The sequence below is a fragment of the Stigmatopora nigra genome, unplaced genomic scaffold (assembly GCF_051989575.1).
Source record: "Stigmatopora nigra isolate UIUO_SnigA unplaced genomic scaffold, RoL_Snig_1.1 HiC_scaffold_24, whole genome shotgun sequence".
Lineage (NCBI taxonomy): Eukaryota > Metazoa > Chordata > Actinopteri > Syngnathiformes > Syngnathidae > Stigmatopora > Stigmatopora nigra.
The window spans coordinates 65,001-87,547 of record NW_027551603.1 but is presented as its reverse complement, the minus strand read 5'-3'; the positions used below and the strand labels follow the sequence as shown (position 1 = coordinate 87,547).

Genomic DNA, 22,547 nt, shown 5'->3' with positions numbered 1-22,547 from the left:
CTGCACTGAACTACCTTGAGTAAAGAGGGAGTTACAGTTGTGGTCAAAAGTTTACGTACACTTGTGAAGAACATAATGTCATGGCTCTCTTGAGTTTCAGTTATTTCTATAACTCTGGATTTTCTCCTGATAGAGTGATGGGAACAAATACTTCTTTGTCACAAAAACCATTCATGAAGTTTGGTTCTTTTATGACTTGATTATGGGGGAACAGAAAAAGTGATTAAATCTGCTGGGTCAGAAATATACATAGAGCAACATGAATTAGCAACTTTGGTGACTTAGAAAGTTGTGCCCGTGAGATGAGCTTCATATGAGGCATCTTAACCTCTTGTGAGTGATTTTGAGTGACAACAGCTGGTGACTTCTTTAAATAGGGCTCATTGGATGCAAACGCCCGCAAACGCTACAATGGGAAAGTCAAAAGACCTCAGCATGGATCTGAATAAGTGAATTATTGACTTGAACAAGTCAGGAAAGTCACTTGGAGCCATTTCAAAGCAGCTGCAGGTCCCAAGAGAAACAGTGCAAACAATTGTAAGTATAAAGGGCATGGCACTGTATTGTCACTGCCACGATCAGGAAGAAAATGCAAGCTATCACCTGCTGCTGAGAGAAAATTGGTCAGGAGGATAAAGATTCCACTGAGAATCACCAAAAATCAGATCTGCCAAAAATTAGAAGCTGCTGGAACACAGGTGTCAGTGTTTACACTCCAGCGTGTTTTGCATCTCCATGGATTGAGAAGCTGCCGTGCAAGAAGGAAGCCCTTGCTCCAAAAGCAGCCCCTTAAGGCTCGACTGAAATTTGCTGCTGATCACATGGACAAAGATAAGACCTTCTGGAGGAAAGTTTTGTGTTCAGACAAAACTAAAATCGAGCTGTTTGGCCACCATGCCCAGCAATATGTTTGGAGGAGGAAAGGTGAGGCCTTTAACCCCAAGTACACCATGCCTACCGTCAAGCACGGCATCTGTCCACACCATCGGAGCCAACTCACCACCAGGTTGCTATCGGTTGACAATTCTGCCCTTTCTTTCCCTAAGGTTCAATACATGCGGCCGCAGGTCCGATGTAACGACCACAAAGTCGATCATCAAACTGCGGCCTACAAAAAAATCTGGATATTACATTGGAAAAACATATTTTTATTGGTTGTAATTCGCCATCTACTAACAGAGTAACAAATAACTAGTGGTTGTGATGTTTAATAATAAAATGATACAAAACATCGCAGAGTTCCAAATATGGAGAAAGGACCACAGAGAGAGAGGGAGAAAGACTTGACGGATGCGCTCGTAACATTAAGATAGACTTAAATTAATTTAGATTCCTACACACACACACAAAAAGTTTTAAAATTACGTTACACTAAATTTAAACCGTCTTGTGCAACAGCCAAGGCAAAGAGTTTAATGTATTCCACCGCGGCTTTCGAGGTAAACTTCCTGCTTCTCTATACGTATTGGCGAGCCAGCTTAGTCATGTGTACACTACTCATGTTCTTTGATTATTTCGTGCTTATTATCGACTGTCGTGCTATGCCTTTTCTTCGCACTACCCTTCATCGCACCGGCTTGCTTTGGACCTATTGTTTTTCTGTTAATACTGCACTAACCCCCAAAAATACACGGAAAAAATGCAACACTCTGCCCAGTGCTCGTAGATATTTTTACACGAGTGAGATGCGACGAGAAAGACAGTGCACTGTTATCATAAGCAGCCTCTCGCTGACCCGTATGCTTGTATCTAAAAATTTGTCTCATAATTCAAGGTAAATATTTGCTCAGAATTTTACTCGTATCTCAAATTCCTCATATGTCGATGCACTCCTAAATCAAGGTATCACTGTATAACGCACTGCTCTACTTACAAAATTCTCATCTTACAAAAAAAAGTTCTGGAACCAATTAACATTGTAAGTATATATATGACAGTATGTGGGAGTAACTGCAGATATCTACATTTGCATGTTAAACAGGATGTGATTTTATGTTGAATTGTTGACACAAAGTTTGTGTGGCAGTCGCGATCTGCCTTCGGCGGAACCTTTGGCTGATCAGTTCCTCCAACTAACTATGTAAAAGGTACCACTCCCAATAATCTATATGTTCAAAAACACAAAGGAAGAATGTTTATCTGGAAATTATAATTCCACTATTTTGGAATTCCTTATCATGGTTTATTTCAAGAAGAGGCATTTAAGTATTTCGACTACTCGTTCTAGTACGAAAGTCTACAACAGTGAGAGAGACCGCAACAGTGAGAGAGACCCGGAGTCCGGAGACAGGGAGTGGTCCAATGAACTGAAACAGTTCTTTAACAGATTCAGTCCTGCCCCCACTCCTCTGACCCTCCAGACCAGTAGCAACCCCCCCCCCCCCCCCCTCATTTTCCTCCTTCTCTTCCTTCCACTCTTCCACCGGTCTCTGCATTACTGTCGATCAGGTAATAAAACAGCTAAAGAAGATCAAGGCAAGGAAGGCTACCAGGCCAGACGGCCTCAGCTCCAGACTACTGAGAGTGTGCAGATCAGCTTGGCAAAGTGATTCTGCATATTTTCAACCTCAGCCTCAGTCTGCAGAAGGTCCCCACCTTGTGGAAAACTTCCTGTGTGGTACCAGTTCCAAAGACTGGGAACCACAGGGAGCCAAACTACTTCAGGCTGGTAGCATTAACCTCTCACCTGATCAAGACATTGGAGAGAATAATCACCTTAGCCCCCTGATGAATGCAGAGCTGGACCCACTGCAGTTCACCTATCTTCCAGGCATTGGTGTGGAAGATGCTGGCACCTACCTGATGCACAGATCTCTTTCACACCTGGAGAACACGGGAAGCACGGTGAGATTGATATTTTTGACCTTTCCAGTGCGTTCAACACCATTCAGCTGGTCCTACTGAGAGGGAAACTGGAAGAGGTTGGAGTCTAGGGACCACATAGCCACATGGATCGACTTCCTCACTGACATACCATAATATGTGGACTCCAGGATTGTACATCTGATGTGGTAGCTTGCAGTATGGGGGCCCCCACAAGGCACAGTGCTCTCCCCCTCGAGGTGATTTTCTCCCTCTACACATCAGATTTCAAACATAATACAGACACCTGCCACCTCCAGAAGTTATATGACGACACCGCTATTGTTGGACGAGTGAGGGACCGGAACGACCTGGAGTACAGGGGAGTCATCACACCCTTTGTTGTGTAGGCTATTGGGGTAGACCTGCCAACTGGTTTAATAATTGTTTGTTCATGTCGAGCCAATGTGGCAAAACTGGTTTTACAAGTGTTTGTTAAGACAGTGGAATGTAAGATAGGCCAACTAGCTGGCCTTGCAATTGTTTGTTCGCACCACGAATTGTAAGATAGCTAACTAGCTGGCCTTGCAATTGTTTCCTTGTATTGTGGAATATGGCCCACTCGCTTTGGAACTGTTTGTTTGAAACGCACAATATAAAATAAGCTGCAGCAGTTTGTGTGAGCTAAAAAAATATCGTGTTTGCATACAACTTAAACCTGCTAATGACTAACCATATTAGCCCAAAGTTTTGTTTACATAAGCTCTGTCCTACATCACTGTCTTAGTTCCTATAAAAAGACTGAGTTCTGTTCATTCAGAGAGAATTGCGAGGAAGGTAGGCTGTGAGAGGTTCACAGCTGTCGGAGCATTCTCCAACCATCCTGCAGTCCGGTAATAAACCTATTTCCTATTTAAATTGATCTCACTCGTTCTTAACTTGCTCCTGAAGTTGTATTTCAGACCTATCATAGGCAAAACCACCCCTACATCAACACCAGTTAGACAAAGGAAATGGTCATCGATTTTCGGAGAAATCCTCAACAGACCACATTTAGGTGAACATCCAGGGTACAGACATTGAAATCGTGGAGAATTTTAAGTATCTGGGTGTTCACCTCAACAACAAACTAGACTGGTTCACAAACATAGATGCCCTGTATAAAAGGGGACAGAGCCACCTCTACCTACTGAGGAGTCTACGGTCCTTTGGAGTGTGCAGGACACTATTGAGGACTTTTTACGACACTGTGGTGGCATCTACAGTGTTATATGCAGTGGTCTGTTGGGGATGCAGGATGACGGAGAGGGACAGGAACAGGCTGAATTAGCTGGCCAGGAGTGCCAGCTCTGTTCTGGGCTGTCCTTTGGACTCTGTAGAGGAAGCGGGAGAGCGGAGGATGCTGACCAGGATGATGTCCATCATGTTCAGCACTTCTCACCCTCTGAATGAATCGGTGGAGTCCCTTCGAAGCTCTTTCAGCAATAGACTGCTCATTGCAGGGAAGGAGCGCTTCTACAGATCCCCCCCCCCCATCAGCTGTCAGGCTCTTTAACAAAAATGGCTGTGTTAAGACTTACCGTATGCATGCATGTACATTGTATGTATATGTATGTATATGTATGTGTGTTATTAACTTACTTATTACTTATCTATTTATGTCTAAAATGCCAATACAATACCTTGAAGTTAATTTGGTGAGCTAGCTCATTTGCCATGTGGTGCTCAAGGCTGATGTCACTGTTGGGGTCCAGAGGCAGAAGTGCAGAGTTCAGTGAACAGCTACACGTCTCACAGCAAAATTCCTGGGACCTGCAGCAGAGTTTAGCATAATTAAGGCCCACATGAAATACCTACAGCAAATCATGCAGACCAAAGGAAAAGATAAGACTATCATTACCAACATTTGTCCATTTTGCCCCAAGTCGTTCCACTTTAATTTGTTCAGGGCCCATGCTAAGTAAGGATGGCTATGGAGGCCAATAAATGATACTTATTTGCAGCAAAAAATTCAGGGTGTTAAAATTCATAGCGGAGCTGCTAAGGCGAAAGGTGAATTCCTGTTTCGTGTGTCTTCGATGCTCATTTGTCATCACACATTGTTTCTTATTATGTTAAATGCAGCTTTATTTTTTTGCTTTTCATTATTAGCCCAAGAAAGTTCTTGTGCAAGTGAAAAGAAGTGTGGGGTTAAAAAGTGTTCATGAGTCTTGGTATCGCCCATCTTAAGATCAAATGCCTTGCGCGTTTTAGGAAAAATATTTAAATTCGTCAAAAGCAATGGTCGTTGGATCAATATTTCAGCAAATGTAACAGAATTTAATGTGTTAAGTTGTATTTGTACGTGGATGAGTATGTTCACTCAGGTGCCAAACGTTTGCCTCGCCCATCCACTCCAATGGAAAATGTCTGCATATCTTGTTAACTATAATCTTAAATTATTTTGACTATTTTGTGGTTTGCATGTTTCATACAAAATATACTTTTTATATTTATTATTGAGCTTTGGGGGTAGTATTGAGAAACACGTATAGCACTGTATGGACTGCAGATAACTCAGTACCTTAAAGCATTTAAGTCCCAGACTTACTTTTTGGCAAGGAACCTCCGCTCTTCTGGAGTATAATCAAGCGAACCAATTGCACCTTCTCCTTTTGTTGGCATGAATCCAATTATGGCAATAAGAGCAGTTCGGACTGAAGGACAGAGAGAGCAAAGATTATATGACCAAATTGTGATAAGTATAAAGGGATAAAGGTGGAGGCAGAGCAAGGGACACTGGTGAAGGCTGCAGAAGGTGGGTTGACATTTAGGAAAGATAATGTGAGATGTTGCTTTGGGTGGACAACAGAAACTTCTTGAGGACAAAATCAAAAGTCATCAGAGAGACAGGTAATATTGGGGGTGTCATCAGGAAGATAACAAGATAGGGAGACTTGGTGGTGGAGCGGTGAAATGGAGGTGTATTCAGGAAAAGAGATAAGTGGGACACAGAGTACAAACAAGAGTAGATATTTATATATATAGAGAAAGCCTAAGATATGGTACCTAGAGAGGAACTGGTACTGCATCATGAGGTTTGGATAACAGAGAAGTACAGGGAGTTGCCGACTTACAATTTGTTCAGACAGACCGGTCATATTTTTATCCGTGCTGTGGGTACTCTAGTGCAGAGGTGGCCAACCCGCGGCTCGCGAGCCGCATGCGGCTCTTTGCCCGGTTTCATGCGGCTCTTACGTCCATATCAAAGTTTGTATTTGTGTTTTATTTTTATTTGCGTGTGCGCTTCGCTTGAGTTCAATACGGTATTTTCGTCCAATGCGCATGTGCTTGGGATGAAAATACCTCAAAGTTTCCCAGCAGGAGCAAGGTCATTTGAGTAAACGTTTTTAACAGAGTGGGAGAGCTCCCGTGAACCAGAAGCGACAATGAACGGCGTCGCGCACACAAAAAGTATCCCAAAGATCGAGCGTCGGCTGAAAAAGCCACACCCCCTGCGAGGCAGACCAAGGCGAGAGTGCTCAGCCGGGAGCAGCCAATAGGAGAGCGAGGTGTACACCCACGTGGTAGGCGCGCTAGTTAAAAGCCATTCATAATAAATGACAGCTCACAAGGAGCGAATGTTGCGCAAAAATAGGCTCTGATTTTATGACAGAAGTCCCACTAAGTAACATGCATAGTAAAAGAAAAACGCTATTGTAAATTATTATATTTTTGTTTGTGGACTTGGTTGAACTGAGAGTTTGTCTGTGTGAGACAGTGCACACAATGTTCATTGTTGATAATGACTGGCCTGTGCTGTTAGTGCTGTAGGAGTCAATTTATGTCATTACTATGCTGGTGTGTGACATTTACAATAAATCTGGCTGAGCAAAGGTATGTGTGTGATGTGGCTCTTTGCGGTAACACAGTAAAAAATGTGGCTCTTTGCGGTAACACAGTAAAAAATGTGGCTCTTTGCGGTAACACAGTAAAAAATGTGGCTCTTGGTCTCTGACTGGTTGGCCACCCCTGCTCTAGTGTATATTAAAGTTTTACATGCTGTATCATCTTAGAGCAACTTTTTTCTTTTTAAAATATTTTTACTCATTATTTTTTCAGGTGAATGCACCTTTTCTTTTTTGATGGGCTTCGGAATGGAAAAATCAGCTATTTCTCTAGGTAGCGATCTTGAGGTAAAGGTTGTAGGAAGTAGCATGTACTACTGTTAATGTCACTCTGACCAGTTAGAACGTGAAGCTGCATCATCTCCTGATTGTCTTTTTAAGACACTGGCACTGTCATATGCAACACTCACTCTGCACTGTCATGAATTATGCTTCACGACTTTTGCGGTCATCGAGTCGAATAGACGTAACTCGCATAAGTTGGAAGTCGACGACTGTCTGAAAAGCAACAACTGACCCAAGACTGGTCAAAAATTGATATTGGTACACGTGACTAAATGGGCCCTAAATAAACTTACTGCTCCATGAAGGCTGCCATGTTTCTGGATGGTGACCCGATATGCTCAGACAGATCTTCTTCCCAACTTCAAATCTTCCATTTGGCTGTATAAGTGAGGTGAAAGACAGATATCGGTAAAACAGAAGGTGGTGGGGGAGTTTTTCCCAGAGTGAATGCGATTCACGGAAAATCGATATGAATTGGGGAAAAAAATAACGTAAGACAATTAAAATTAAACTTTTGTTTTCACATTCATTGAAATATTGTGTTTTTGCAAACTATTGAAACACTACAGCCTAATGAAAATAAGTGGATCTTTATGTTTGGATCCGTCTACATGCATTTTACACTAATTCCCCCATGTGTCACGCTGAAGTCGCCCATGCTTGTTGTGCAATGTGCAAATGTCAAGTCCATTTGGAGACGTCTCAACATGGAATATTTCGTCAAATATGAACAATAAACTTCTGCAAAGTTACATCCAAATTGCCATCCATTTTGCGCTTAACCGAGCAGGCACATTGATAGGACTTACCAGTGCCGTGTACGCCTACTTCCTTTAGAACAACCCCAGAAATTATAGCATTTGTTTCAAAACAAAACACTGGTTTATAGCCTTAATAATACTAATACTTATCAAAACTAATAATTATGAAAAAAACTCCTCAGACTCATAACTCAGATGATTCACAATGGACTCGTGTTAACGAATTCTTCCGGCTTACAGTGCAGTGGAATAAAGATGGCGGAAGCCGTAACGACGGTGTGAATATCGAGGAATTTAAAATGGCAATTTGGTATTTTTCCAAAATGGTTGCTTAAAAAAAAAAACATTCAGGGAACATTTTTTTTAATTTCTCGAGTTTAGGGAGGTTGTCCGGAGTCCTGGAGTTTGCGTCACTTATCTGGGTATACTCTGGAATTTAAGAAGTTGGCAGCTCTGTGTTAGTCAATAAGGAATAGACAAATCTGAATAGACAAGTTTGGATGACTTTTGGATGACTGATAATGGTGCTATAGTTTTCATAACATTAAAGCATCTGATCCAGGTCTCATACATGAAAAAATGTAGTTCTGTTCCAACACGTTCACTGCATGCTCAGAATAATTTGACACGATAACTGTTTGTGCATGAAAAAGAATACACAAATGTTTTAAATGTGCATACACAGACAGTGGGGCAAATACGCGTTTAATCAACCATCATGTGAGCAAATTTCTCCTACTTGAAAAGATTAGAGAGGCCTGTAATTGTCAACATGGGTAGTAAACCTCAACCACAAGAGGCAGAATGTGGAAAAATAAACAAAAAATCAGTTTGATTTTTTAAGAATTTATTTCCAAATGTGAGTGGAAAATAATATTTGTGTCAGGCCTCAGACGTGACTGGTGGCGGGGTGTTCCAGTCCGACCAATCACTGGCCCAGCTCCAACGAGCGGAGTGGCGCCAGGTGGAGGCAATCAAGTTTCTGCCAGGATATAAGGCCACCGGAGACCCAACCAGCTGCCGGATCGAAATCTCAGCTCGCTCACTGAAGTAACCTCTGGTACAGACCATTGTTCTATGTTGATTCATTGCCCTTTTATGCCCAGGAACCCCCAAGTCTGAGACCAGCAAGGAGAACAACAAACCAAGGATAATCGACCAGGATAGGAGGAGAACGACCCAGGATATCGACAGGATTGGACTAGAACTATGGCAAGAGACAGACTGGTAGAAGGAAGAAGGAACAGCCAGGAGTACCACCAGGACACGAACTGAATATAGTTGACTTGAGCAAATTTAAATAAAGGTGAACAAATAACTGGACTTCTATCTCGCCTGCTTTGGGGCCATTTCCAGGATCATAACAGTACGATCCGGCCATTATAAGCATGGATCCCGCGGGCGCAGATGGAGCGTCGAACAACCCAGCTACAGGAGGTACGGACCAGCAATCCAGAATGATGGAGTACCTCTGTGCCGAGATGTCAAACATGGCGCAGCAAATAAGAGCCTTACAGGCTCAACAGACGCCTTTGCCGTCCTCTCCGGGGGCACAGCCCTACACAGTGGCTCCCGAGGTAACTCAGATATTGCCATACCACCAGCCCAAGGCTTCCCCTCCCGCCCCTTACAGTGGGGATCTGGGCGCATGCCGTCATTTTCTATTTCAATGCCGGCTGGTGTTCCAACTGGAATACCGCGCATACCCCTCTGACGAATCCAAGATAGCTTACCTGATCGGGTGTCTTCGCGGTGAAGCCCTGGCGTGGGCGAGCATGGAATGGAATCAGGGCTCCCACATATGCTCGTCCTACGAACTGTTTACTAATGAGATGTGCAGGATTTTCGATCACCCGGTGGGCGGCCGGGAGGCAGCTGAACGTTTAGAAGCCTGTAGGCAAGGGTCCAGGAGCGTCGCTAAATATGCCGTGGAGTTTCAAATCCTGGCCCCCGAGAGCACGTTTAATGATAGTGCCCTCCGGCACATATTCCGGGAGGGCCTAAATGTGGTTATGAGGGAGGAGTTGGCCATCCGAGATGAACCAGGTTCCCTCAAAGAGCTCGTGGAGTTGGCCATACGGATCGACGGCCAACTACAGAGACAACAGGAGCAGCGGCGGGGCGATTCATGGAGGGGCGCCGGGGTCGGTCTTCGACACTCGCTTCCGGGTTTCCCCGCAACAACGACGCCAACCCCTCCTGTGACGACGTCAGAGCCTATGCAAATAGGACGTGCTGGGTTGTCGGAGGAGGAACGCTCACGACGCCGCCAGTATTCGCTGTGTTACTATTGCGGCCAGGGAGGCCACATCTCGCAGTCATGCCCGGTCCGCCCGGTAAAAAGGGAGGGCTCACCATTAGTTAGGCAGGTCATGGTGAGCCAGGCCATTGGGGAGTCCTCCCATCGTTGTATCCTGCCAGCCTCCCTTTCCTGGGGGGGAAGAACTCATGACACCACAGCCTTTGTCGACTGCGGTGCGGACGAGAGTTTCATCGACCGCTCATTGATTGCAGAACTAGGAATTGGGACCCGGACTATCGAGAAGCCTCTTAAGATTACTGCACTGGACGGGCGTACCATTGGCAAAGTGGAACAACGCACCGACCCCGTTCTACTGCGCTTGTCCGGAAACCATCAGGAGAAGGCATGCGTCTTGGACTGCCCGGAGGCGGCTATTGTGCTGGGTCTTCCTTGGCTAAAACGGCACAACCCAAGAATCGACTGGGAGGGTCCCAAGGTGGTGTCCTGGAGTCCATCATGTCATACCAACTGCCTCCAGGCAGCCCAATTGCCCCCGTTACCGCCACCCCAAATTGAACCACCGGATTTATCGGCAGTGCCTGATTCTTATCGGGACCTCTCACTAGTGTTTTCCAAAGACCAAGCCTCCGTGCTTCCTCCGCATCGGCCTTACGACTGTGCGATAGACTTATTACCCGGTGCTTCACTTCCTCGACGCCGGATTTATAACATCTCCAGGCCGGAGAGGAAGGCACTGGAGGATTACATCTCCGGGGCATTAGCATCGGGACAGATCCGCCCGTCCTCCTCCCCCGTTGGGGCAGGGTTTTTCTTTGTGGACAAGAAAGATGGGTCACTGCGTCCCTGCATTGATTACCGTGCCTTAAACCAAATCACGGTTAAAAGGAATTACCCGCTGCCACTCATGGACTCCGTTTTTACCCTGCTGCAGGGTTCTTGCATCTTCACCAAGTTGGACCTTCGAAACGCTTATCATCTGGTCCGGGTTCGGGAGGGGGATGAGTGGAAGACAGCTTTTTCCACCCCCCAGGGCCATTTTGAATATTTGGTCATGCCCTTTGGACTCCGTAATGCCCCGGGAGTGTTCCAATCACTGATAAATGATGTCCTCCGGGACATGCTTGATCGTTTTGTTTTCGCTTATCTTGACGACATTTTGATATTCTCCAACAGCCTGGAGGAGCACGTGCAGCACGTACGCTTAGTGCTGCAACGTTTGTTGGAGAACCGCCTTTTCGTCAAAGCAGAAAGATGTGAGTTCCACGTCTCGGAGACCACCTTTCTCGGGTTTGTGGTGGCTGCCGGGGAGATGCGGATGGACACCAGTAAGGTGGAGGCGGTGACCCAGTGGCCCAGGCCAAAGGGTAGAAGGGAGTTACAACGTTTTTTGGGGTTCGCTAATTTCTATCGACGCTTCATTAGAAATTATAGCAGGGTCGCTGCACCCCTCACGACGCTAACTTCCACAAAGCTCCCGTTCTGTTGGTCGGAGGCAGCAGAGGCGGCTTTTTGTGACCTAAAATCCCGTTTTACTACCGCCCCCGTCCTCGCCCACCCAGATCCTAAGTTACAGTTTCAGTTAGAGGTTGACGCCTCAGAGGTAGGCGTCGGTGCCGTCCTCTCCCAGCGCGGGCAAGCAGATGGGAAAGTGCACCCCTGCGCTTTTTTTTTTCCCGTAGGTTGTCCCCAGCCGAACGTAATTACGGCATTGGGGACAGGGAACTGCTCGCCGTTAAGATGGCCCTAGAGGAATGGAGACACCACCTTGAAGGGGCTAGTTTACCTTTCGTGGTGCTGACTGATCATAAGAACTTGGAATACCTCAGGTCGGCCCGAAGGTTAAACCCTCGCCAGGCGAGATGGTCCATGTTTTTCAATAGGTTTGATTTTACCCTGACTTATATCCCTGGCTCCAAGAACGGGAAGTCAGATGCCCTGTCCCGCGTTTTTCAGTCCCCCGACTCGAGGAGAGAGTCTCCGACAATTTTACCCTCCTCCCGCATTCTGGCCAGTATGGAAATAGGGTTAGAGGCGGAGGTGTTAAGGGCCCAGGATTTGGAGCCGGACCCTAGGAGAGGTAATCGAAAGAAATTGTTCGTTCTCACACCAATGCGTCCAAGGATATTGGAATGGGCCCACACCTCACGGCTTACCTGCCACCCGGGGGTTGCCCGCACACAGGCGGTGTTGCGCCAATGCTTCTGGTGGCCAAGATTGAGAGCGGACACAAGATCCTTCGTATTGGCCTGCGAAGTATGTGCACGTAATAAGACCTCAAATAAGCCAAGCTCGGGTTATCTTCTCCCTCTTCAGATCCCCAGCCGTCCCTGGTCCCATATTGCGGTCGATTTCGTCACAGGCCTCCCTAAGTCCCAGGGTAACACCGTTATTCTCACAGTGGTCGATCGTTTTTCCAAAGCAGCCCATTTCATCCCCCTACCCAAGTTACCTTCAGCCCTGGAAACTGCCAAGCTCCTTGTAAAACACGTTGTCCGCTTACATGGAATTCCTGCCGACGTGGTCTCCGACCGGGGGCCACAATTCACGTCGCATGTTTGGTCTGCTTTTTGTGCTGCGTTAAAGATCACCCCTAGCCTCTCCTCAGGTTACCACCCTCAATCTAATGGCCAATGTGAGCGGACTAACCAACAACTGGAGGCGGCTATCCGCTGCGCCACTCATGCCGATCCTACCACCTGGAGCGAACAGCTACCATGGATCGAGTATGCGCACAACTTCCACCCCAACGCTTCCTCTAACCTGTCTCCCTTCATGTGTTCACTAGGTTACCAACCCCCCTGTTTTCCTTCACTGGAGGCAGAGATTGCAGTTCCCTCCGTCCAGGCACACATGACCAGATGTAGCCTTATATGGGAGAAGGCCCGGGCTGCACTGCTGCGCTCCTCAAACCTTGCCCAGAAGCAGGCAAACCGCCGTCGTGCCCCAGCACCCACCTACGTTGTTGGCCAGAAGGTATGGTTATCCACCCGCGATCTTCCCATTAAGACAGAGTCCCGGAAGCTGTCTCCCCGCTTCGTGGGACCATATAAGATTGAGCGGATAATCAACCCTTGCGCGGTGCGTTTAAAGCTCCCACCATCCCTCCGTATCCACCCCACTTTCCACGTATCTCAGATTAAACCGGTAGCCTCGAGTTCCTTGAACCCACCCAATCCCCCTCCACCCCCTCCACTAATGGTCGATGGAGGCCCGGCATACTTGGTGGAGAGGCTGGTGGACGCTCGCCGCCGGGGCCGTGGCTTGCATTACCTCGTCGACTGGAAGGGCTACGGTCCCGAGGAGCGGAGCTGGGTCCCTGCCCGCCACATCCTATGCCAAGAACTGATTGAGGATTTCCACCGTGACCACCCGGGGGCCCCTCGTAGCGGGCCAAGTGGCCCGCGTAGAGGGGGAGGTAATGTCAGGCCTCAGACGTGACTGGTGGCGGGGTGTTCCAGTCCGACCAATCACTGGCCCAGCTCCAACGAGCGGAGTGGCGCCAGGTGGAGGCAATCAAGTTTCTGCCAGGATATAAGGCCACCGGAGACCCAACCAGCTGCCGGATCGTAATCTCAGCTCGCTCACTGAAGTAACCTCTGGTACAGACCATTGTTCTATGTTGATTCATTGCCCTTTTATGCCCAGGAACCCCCAAGTCTGAGACCAGCAAGGAGAACAACAAACCAAGGATAATCGACCAGGATAGGAGGAGAACGACCCAGGATATCGACAGGATTGGACTAGAACTATGGCAAAAGACAGACTGGTAGAAGGAAGAAGGAACAGCCAGGAGTACCACCAGGACACGAACTGAATATAGTTGACTTGAGCAAATTTAAATAAAGGTGAACAAATAACTGGACTTCTATCTCGCCTGCTTTGGGGCCATTTCCAGGATCATAACAATTTGGTCACCTACAAACAAACAAGATTTCTGGCTGTCAAAGAGGTCTAACTTCTAACGAGGTCTGCATTCAAGTGGTTAGCGCGTTGGCCTACAGCTCTGGGGTTCTGGGTTCAAATCCAGGTCATGTCCACCTGTGCGCAGTTTGCACTGAAAAAATCTAACGCTCCGCCCAGTGCTGGTAGAGACATTTACGCAAGGGAGTTGTGAAGAGACAGTGCCCATGATGTTCTCAAAAACTAAAATTAAGCTTCAATTTTGCCAGATTGAAGACACATTTCTGGGACATATCTAGTTACAAAAAGGTCGAAGGCTAACGGACAACAGGAAGAAGGCCGTCAGAGATGCCTCCAGACCAGAGACTAAGAAGCAATAGCTTTACTCGGGTTAGCCAACTACTGTCGATGATGGATCTTTCACTTCGGCCACTATTGAACCTCATCAGTGACAAAGAATTCTCAACAGTCCATTTATTCGCTGGACAGTGGGCTAAACGAGAAAAGAAAACATCCAATGGATCCCCAGTAAAACATGCGGAGCTTCTCACAGAACTCCTCAAAGCTGTACAACTACAAATGAAGCTGGCTATCTGCAAATGTAAAGCAAACACAACGGAACAAGACCCCGTCTCACTGGGAAACAAGCGAGCAGACGAAGCAGCCAAAGAAGCCGCATACTCGGCAAACATCCAGACGGCAATCTCCACAGTGGAAAGACACAGCCCAATTCCTGCCGAAATCTTAAGAGACATGCAAAATCATACCACAGAAAAAGTGAAACTACAATGGGAAACAGAAGGAGCCACTCAACACAAGAATGGCCTCTATGCAGTAAAAGACAAGCCATGTGTCCCACAATCATTGTTTGAATTCATTGCCCAATTGAGCCATGGAAGGAGCCATGTGTCAACAGGGGGGATGATCAGTATAGTACAACAAACAATGCATGTTCCCAGAGGTCTCCAAACCTACTTTTTTTTTTCGCAGAAACTGTCTCACTTGCTGTAGACATAACTCCCAAGGCAATGAACGACCCAAACGCGGAACAAGGCAAACAGGGACATATCCCTTCGAGGTCCTGAACATGGATTTCATCGAACTGAACCAACGTGGCACATATAAGTATCGTCTTGTGAATATTGACACACTTACCAAGTGGGTTGAGATATGCCTATCCACGAAAGCTGACACCATGGCAATCGCAAAAGCCATATGCAAAAGGATCATTCCAAGCCATGGAATACTACGAGTCATTTGGAGTGATAATGGTGCTCACTTCGTGAACAACGTGATATAAACTATGGGACAATATCTTGGAATCAACCTAAAATATGATTGTGCCTACCACCCCCAAAGTGCTGGACTCATTGAAAGAACCAATGGAACAGTAAAAATGTTCCAAGAAAGAACTGTGATGAATGCAAATCATCTGCCGACATCTTCTCTGTCTCCCACCGAGGAGGTCCTGTCCCCAGGACACCTGGTATTCGTCAAGGTGATAAAAAGAAAGTGCTGGTCCTCTCCACGTTGGGACGGACCTCACCGTGATTTTGGCCACCCTCACCGCCATCAAAATCGAAGGAAGAGACACCTGGATATATCAATCCCACTGTAAACAAGTACAAAAATGAAGTGGTCATCATCATCACCACTCTGTGTTCCTCCACATGGGGGGACCAACCGGAACCTTGGTACACTCCCACTGGAGGAGAATGCCCCACTAGATGGTTCCGGAAACGATCAGGGGCCCTCCAGATCTGCAACCCGTTAACCAAGACACCCATCATTGTCCAAGTCCCATTGATCCCCCTACAGCTTACTCACATGACAATACATAGGACCAACTCCAATTATTATTATTGGTACCTACAAGCCCCCAGGTTCCGAGGAGTCTGGCCAGACACCTGGGAACGGGTCCTCCTCCACACAGGCTACGGAACCATCACATGGCCCCTTTCCAAAGAAGCTACCACCATGACCATTAACTTTACCAAGTTGGCCACCACCGTCTAAGCCAGTGGTTTTCAAAGTGGGCGGTACCGCCCCCCGGGGGGCGGTGTGAACTTTCAGGGGGGCGCTGACGAATAAACAGGCGAATGGGGGGCGTTGAAATAGTGAAGGGGGCGATGGAGCAATTACAGTAAAATGTGACGTTGGTGTTTGTAGAAAGACCGGAAAAATTGATTGTCTGTAATAAAAAGTCGACAAAAAACAAGCTTTATTGAAACAAGAAACGTTGTCTGCTCGAGCGCTCACGAGCAGCGCGCATATACCGTATATCACTAATTGTCGCGAGTTTATCGTCGATGCAGGCGACTGGGGAAACCACCACCATCCAGTCAGCCGCAGAGGAGCACACAATAGCGCGCCGGCAACGCTTAACCACAGACGTATGCGCACAGCGACCGGCTTAATGCATCAGCTATCAATTTTTATGATTCGAGGTGAACTGCGCATTGGTCTATTAAAAGAAACGAAATTAGCGAATAATATCTGAGGCGCCTGTCTTCTATTTATTTAAGCTTCGTTCGTTGGAAAGGGGTAAAGAGGGGGGCGTTGGCATTTTGGCCCGGCGGTGAAGGGGGCGGTGGCCAAAAAAGTTTGAAAATCACTGGTCTAAGCTAATGATCAAGTGTTGGAGCTCACGACCAATATCCAACAAACAGGTTGCATCGACCTACACCTCCGACCAGACCGACCAGGAAAAGACCCAACCACAGCTATAGGCCAAACTCCAGAACAAAGAACTCTCCAAACACACCTACAACTATATCCTGGGTAATCCGAAATAATCCTGTCCGGCAAAATTTGACCGCCTACATACCATGGTTGCGGTGCCATCAGCAGCTATGGTCAATCCTGCAACATATGTCCGGTGCAATAATCGGACAGACTATTATCCATCCTGTTTCAAATTCAGTGGACCAGATCCCAAGACCCCTTTAGAGGAAGTTCACGTCACCAGGTGCACCGAGATCAGTCTCTCTTCCCAATCATCGACAGTACTGGACCAAGTATGGTGCCTCTGCGGATGGCGTGTGTATATGATCTTCCCCACCAATTCAACTGGCCTCCGTGTCCCAACATCTGTCTCCGACCACACATACATCCTTACAACAGAGTCAATCCCCACAGTCGACACCAACCCATGTCAACGCCGGAGACTCAACTTTCTCCCCATGATCCAGTGTGGGGCTCAGATGTCCCCCTTGAACACAAACACTGGTCAGTCTCCTCCAAAATCCTGATAGCTCTCTTCCCCTGGGTAGGAACAGCAAAGAATACCCTACATCTGGAAACCTTCGACTACAGATTCCAGGCCTATGTCAACGCATCAATCTGACTACAACAAGGCCGAGAAGCCCAAATAACCGCCATGACCCAAATGATTATCCAGAATCGCCTTGCTCTTGACAGAATAACCGCCCAGCAGGGAGGTGTGTGTCCCATGGTAGGAGACTCATGCAGCACCTTCATCCCTGCCAACGTTTCCTACTCCGTCCATGATGCCCTACAGACCATGAAGAACACACAGGATGCTATGACCAAAGATCCAGTTTCCACAATGAGGATGGCTTGATTGGTTCCTCTCAGGCTCATAGACAGACTCTTTTGAAAGCTCTATTACCATTCGTGACTGTTATTGCTCTCGTGCTTGTTATCCTAACCTGTTGTTTACCCCGCTTCTCAGCTTTGATCAAACATACCATTAATGCCACAGTCGAACGTACCTTGATTGTTGAAACCCAGCTAATGCTAACTCGTATACACATGCAACAATCTATACCCAGATCTGACCCTGATGTTGCGCTACAGTCTAATACTGATTAATATGTCTTTCCTATTCTGAGACACCAGACCATGAGGCGATCGCCCCCAGCGGGAGGTCAAGGGAGCAATTTTCCCTCAACTGGGTGAGGGTTTTTCACCTCCTATTGGTCGGTCTAAACTCCAGTTTGAAGCAATTCGTGGGGCGTTCTTCCCAATCAATCCCCCCAAGGTCTCACTGTCATTGCCCACGTGACCATTGAAGTCCCACAGCAGAATGGGGAAGTCCCCAGAAAAGGATTTCCAGCACCCCATCCAAGGACTCTAAAAAGGGTGGGTTAGGTCCCGTCTCGCCCCTTCACATGAAGGTGGAGGGATGCTACCTTCTCTTTCACCGGGGTAAACTCCAACATAGAGGCACGGAGCCAGGGGGCAACAAGTATGCGCACACCTGCCCGGCGCCTCTTACCATTGGCAACTCCAGAGTGTCCAACCCCCATTGAGAGGAGTGGTACCAGAAGCCAAGCTGTGCGAGGTGAGGACAATATCAAGCCGGAATTTCTTAACCTCACGCACTAGCTCGGGCTCTTTTCCAATCAGAGAGGTGACATTGGCATTTTGCCACCGACAAGCCCAACTGTCGATGCACTTGATCTCTTTGGCCCCCCCTCACAGGTGGTGAACACATGTGAGGGGGAACTCACATCTTCTCTTCGGGCTGTGTCCAGCCGGGCGGGCCCTTTGGGTGTAGGCCGGCCACCAGGCGCTCGCCATCGCGCCGCTCCTCTGGGCCTGGCTCGAAGAAATTATGCATGTTGAAACCATCTCCAAAAGGACTGACTGTTGCACATTGCACAACATGCAAGTGCGACTTAAGCGTGACCCAAACACAAAGATAAACCTAAACTGCGCCGGGTGTTCCCAGCGGGGCCCCGGTGAACCACGTGCGGGCGAGGGAAGACGTTGTCCAATAATGTTGCTCATCATAGAGTTCTTCTGAGCCATTCTTTGTCTGGTTCCTCACCTCAGACCAATTTGCCATGGGTGACCCTACCTGAGGCACAAAGCACTAGACAACATAGCTCAGAGGATCATTGGGACACACAAACCGCACCAGTTGCCGTTTTGAAGGCCTTCCCTTTTCAGATGCTTGCTTTGTTTTTAAATTCATGTAAATTCCGCTGGCTTTTTCACATATTATTGACTCGGTCCCACTATCGCACAAAGCGCACTCGTAGAGATTTTTAAACGAGGGAAATGTGGCGAGAGAGCGCTGAAATCACAAACAGCCTCTGGCGTCTCATAAGCTCGTATCTCGTAATTTGTCTCATATCTGAAGGCAGTGATAATTTTACAATTGGCACACTGCGAGTCCCAGGGATTCGCTTGTCTGAAAACTGTGCGTCCCAGGAAACTTGTCACGAGTCCCAACATACTACGGATGCAAATAAAACATAAACAACGATATATAAACATTCAGATTTAATTTATTTATTATATGGTTTAGGGTTAGGGTTTATTTATCATTGTACTAGTCTTTCAGCTCGTAGATCCTCCTCTCTTTGCAGCCTTTCCACTTTTCCAGGGCCTTTTGATGGTTCACACTTTTAGCCAGCTGCACTACCATCAGTTTGTGCTGAGTTTCCACTTGCAGCCTGTTTCTTTTCTTTGTGAGGATTCTGTTCTGCACAGAAAAACCTCTCTCACAGCCAGCTGTATGCACAGCTGATGTAAGAGCCAGCTGAGCCAATCTTATCATGTTTGGCATCTCTTCACTGTGGTACTGGCTGATCAGTTTCCAGAGATTGCTCATCTTGTCTCTTGGGTACTTTTCAGCCAGTACAATTTGCTTGAGCATTCTCCACTCCCTCTTTGTAGCAGTTGATGATATGATTGACTGTAACTACTTGATATGATGATATGATTGGCTGTAACTACTTTGTCTTTTGTTGCTGATGCCTTTTGTTCGATTTTTTTGTTGTTATTTCGCAATGTGGGAATTTCCAGTGCCAACTTGTGTCCGGGCAAAACTATGTGTCTATCCAGGGTGCATTTTTGAAAATTCGTGCATTTAGCTGCCGCAATCAATCCATTTACCTGCTTGTTATCCGTACAAACAGCACAGTACATGAAATTATTTTCCTCGTCATTTCGTAACCACGCGAACAGCTGCAACCAAGTCTTTTGAAATGTGCGTATTTTTCCTTGCTTACCCCGTTTTGCTTCATGATCATCGATCGAATCTTCTGCAGTTCTTTTCTTACTAGTTGTATTTTTAACTGCGAAATAACTATCCAGACTGTTTTGCTTTTTCTGAAACATTTTTTATCTTTCTTACACTATTACGAAACTCTTGCAATCGCTTCCTCTCCTTCGTCTGCTAGTGTCTGCTAGTCTCGTTCACGCGAGAATTATTTCGCAAAGATTATGTGGAATAAATTGGTTTGCTATCGGATATATATGTGTTTTGGTTTTTTTTTTGATAAAAAATTCTTTGCGTCCGAAAAAAGCACATTACTTGAAGTTGTGCGTCTGGAAGAAAAGCTGTGCGTATCAGACGCAGGACGCAGAGGTAACGAGAACACTGTGAAGGTCAATATTTGCTCTGAATTTTAATCGTATCTCAAATCTCTCGTATGTCGGGGCACTCATATGATAAGGTATTACTCTATATCCCTTTGGTCACAGATTGTTTTCTCCTTCAACTGTAAGTCCTTTAGTTTTCTGTGCTTTGAAGTATTTCCTGCCAGTTTTTAAAGATTTTTTTCCAGATCTCTAGTGTTCCCTTTCGCTGTGCAAATTATGTTTATAAAGAAATTCGATTTTGCAGTTAGAATTTCTTTTTCAAAGGGTTACTGTCTTTGTAAGGTACTTCCATCTGCCAGATATCCTGAGAAGGACCCTACCATTATGCTCAAGCACCTGAGCAATAAGGCAGTTTAATTGATCAACCAGTTTCTTGAATTATTTGAGGGAACTCTTCCTCAACGTAGTGTTTTGCCTGAAGAATGAGGACCGTCAAATTTGAAAATAAATCAGTTAATAAAGGTCTAGTAGGTAGTTTTTTGAGGACCATGCGACCAATCGATCGCCAAGGTACTATTGGCAGATCAACTGAAAGTAAGAAAGTCAAATTTCTCAATGATTTGTACGACGCCATCGCGCAACACACTTTTTTCGAACAGCACATCTAACTCTTAACCATCATCAGGCTCAGCCTATGCGTAGCGCCGACAGCCTTGTCTAACAAACTGGATTTGCTACACAGGTAGCATCCTAAGACAGCTACACACTGGCAGCTACACACTGGTATTCGGTAAGCTTCTGAGGGAGACACAAATGTTTGGCAAAATAGTCGGCATATCTAGGTCCTTGATTTAATACACCTGTGGCCACACCAAGTGATTAGGAAAACTCATTGGTGAGCAAATATGCTTTCCAATACAGTGTAAATTGTTATACTTTTCCATTCATGGAATATGCAAAAAATGTGGGCAATAGGGTATGATTCTGATAGTTGTGCAGTATGTCTTAATTTCATCTGTATGGCTGGTTGCTCAGGGGAAGAAAATGTGCACAAAACCACAATAATGACCATGAAGAAACAACCTTTAGTACTTTTTGAGGACTAGAGACCCCTAGTTCTACATTGATTTCCCACCCTTAAATCAAGTGATTCATGTTAACACTATTATTCTCTGCTAATGTGTCTTACTGTGAGGAGAATAATGCTGGGAGGCTTCATCGGATACTCTGGGGGTAGAAGAATCCTGCCATGGTAAATCCCACCATCAAAATCAGAATCAGGCGGTCCACGTACAGAAAAATGCCATTCAAATAGGTTATCCTAAAAGGTGAGAGAAAGTAGCATACAATTGTCACAAGTTACCAGAAATGGTTGGGCATGTCAAATTCATTTTTATCCCTAAATCATTTAAAGCAGTGGTCTCAAACCGGTCCTCTAAGAGCCGCAGTGGGTGCAGGTTTTCATTCCAACTCAACAAGGATACCTTTTGTAAGTGCAATCAGTTAATTAGATACAGGTGCTACTTATTTTAAAGACACCTGATTGGTTAAAATGTCAGCACTGGATCAGTTGGAACAAAAACCAGGACCCACTGCGGCCCTATGTGGAACCGGTTTGAGACCTCTGATTTAAAGAATCCAAATGCTTCACAGACAAATACTTATTAAACCGTGAATATAAAAACAGTAAGGGAAATGTTAGAAATAAAAGTAATAGAAAATGAGATGAGTAAATAATAAATATAAAATAGAAAACATTTCATACAAACAATGGCCTCTGTTTATCTAAAGCAGGGGTGTTCAAACATTTTTGCTCCGAGATCTAGTTTTCAAGGAGTTAACCTTCCACGATTTACCTTTTTTTACAAGCAACCAACAAAGCTCAACAATTATTTCTGTTGATACAACTCACATTGGACAACATGGATAGGGCAGCAGCGATCGGGGGTTAAAATGCATTCTCGATTCATGCTAAAGCTAATTGCGGACATGCCAAATTTGAGTTTGACTTATTTGATAAGGGATTGCACATATTATTGAATATATTTATGTAAATATGTAACCAAGGGCTAATTTCCATCTTTAGTCTCTTTTGTAGGTTGAGGATAAACCAGAACGGGCAAACTACAGACCAGGGGCATATATTAAATGTTTTAATCCGGCCCGCCGAATTTGACAATATGAAATGAATTAAACTTGTTAATTTTTAATTTTCCCTGCAAATGAAATGTTTCCACTGTCGACACTTTGGCTTTGTTGAGTTGAACCATACTTTACCCTTTGACCCTTCTCGACCCATCAGCACCTCTTTAAAGATGAGCAGACAAAAGAAAAGGAAAGTGGACATAAAAT

General features: G+C 45.9%; 1 protein-coding gene across 1 annotated transcript in view; it reads right to left on the bottom strand.

Moving 5' to 3' along the window:
* The window catches only part of ube2j1 (ubiquitin-conjugating enzyme E2, J1), a 32,391-nt gene that overhangs the window by 4,263 nt on the left and 5,581 nt on the right, over positions 1–22,547 (bottom strand). The window contains exons 3-6 of the mRNA XM_077710201.1: positions 21,385–21,516; positions 7,268–7,352; positions 5,393–5,498; positions 4,485–4,614 (exon numbers count right to left, since the gene is read on the bottom strand). Coding sequence (XP_077566327.1) covers positions 4,485–4,614; positions 5,393–5,498; positions 7,268–7,352; positions 21,385–21,516 — 453 coding nt within the window. The remainder of the gene's footprint in view (positions 1–4,484; positions 4,615–5,392; positions 5,499–7,267; positions 7,353–21,384; positions 21,517–22,547) is intronic.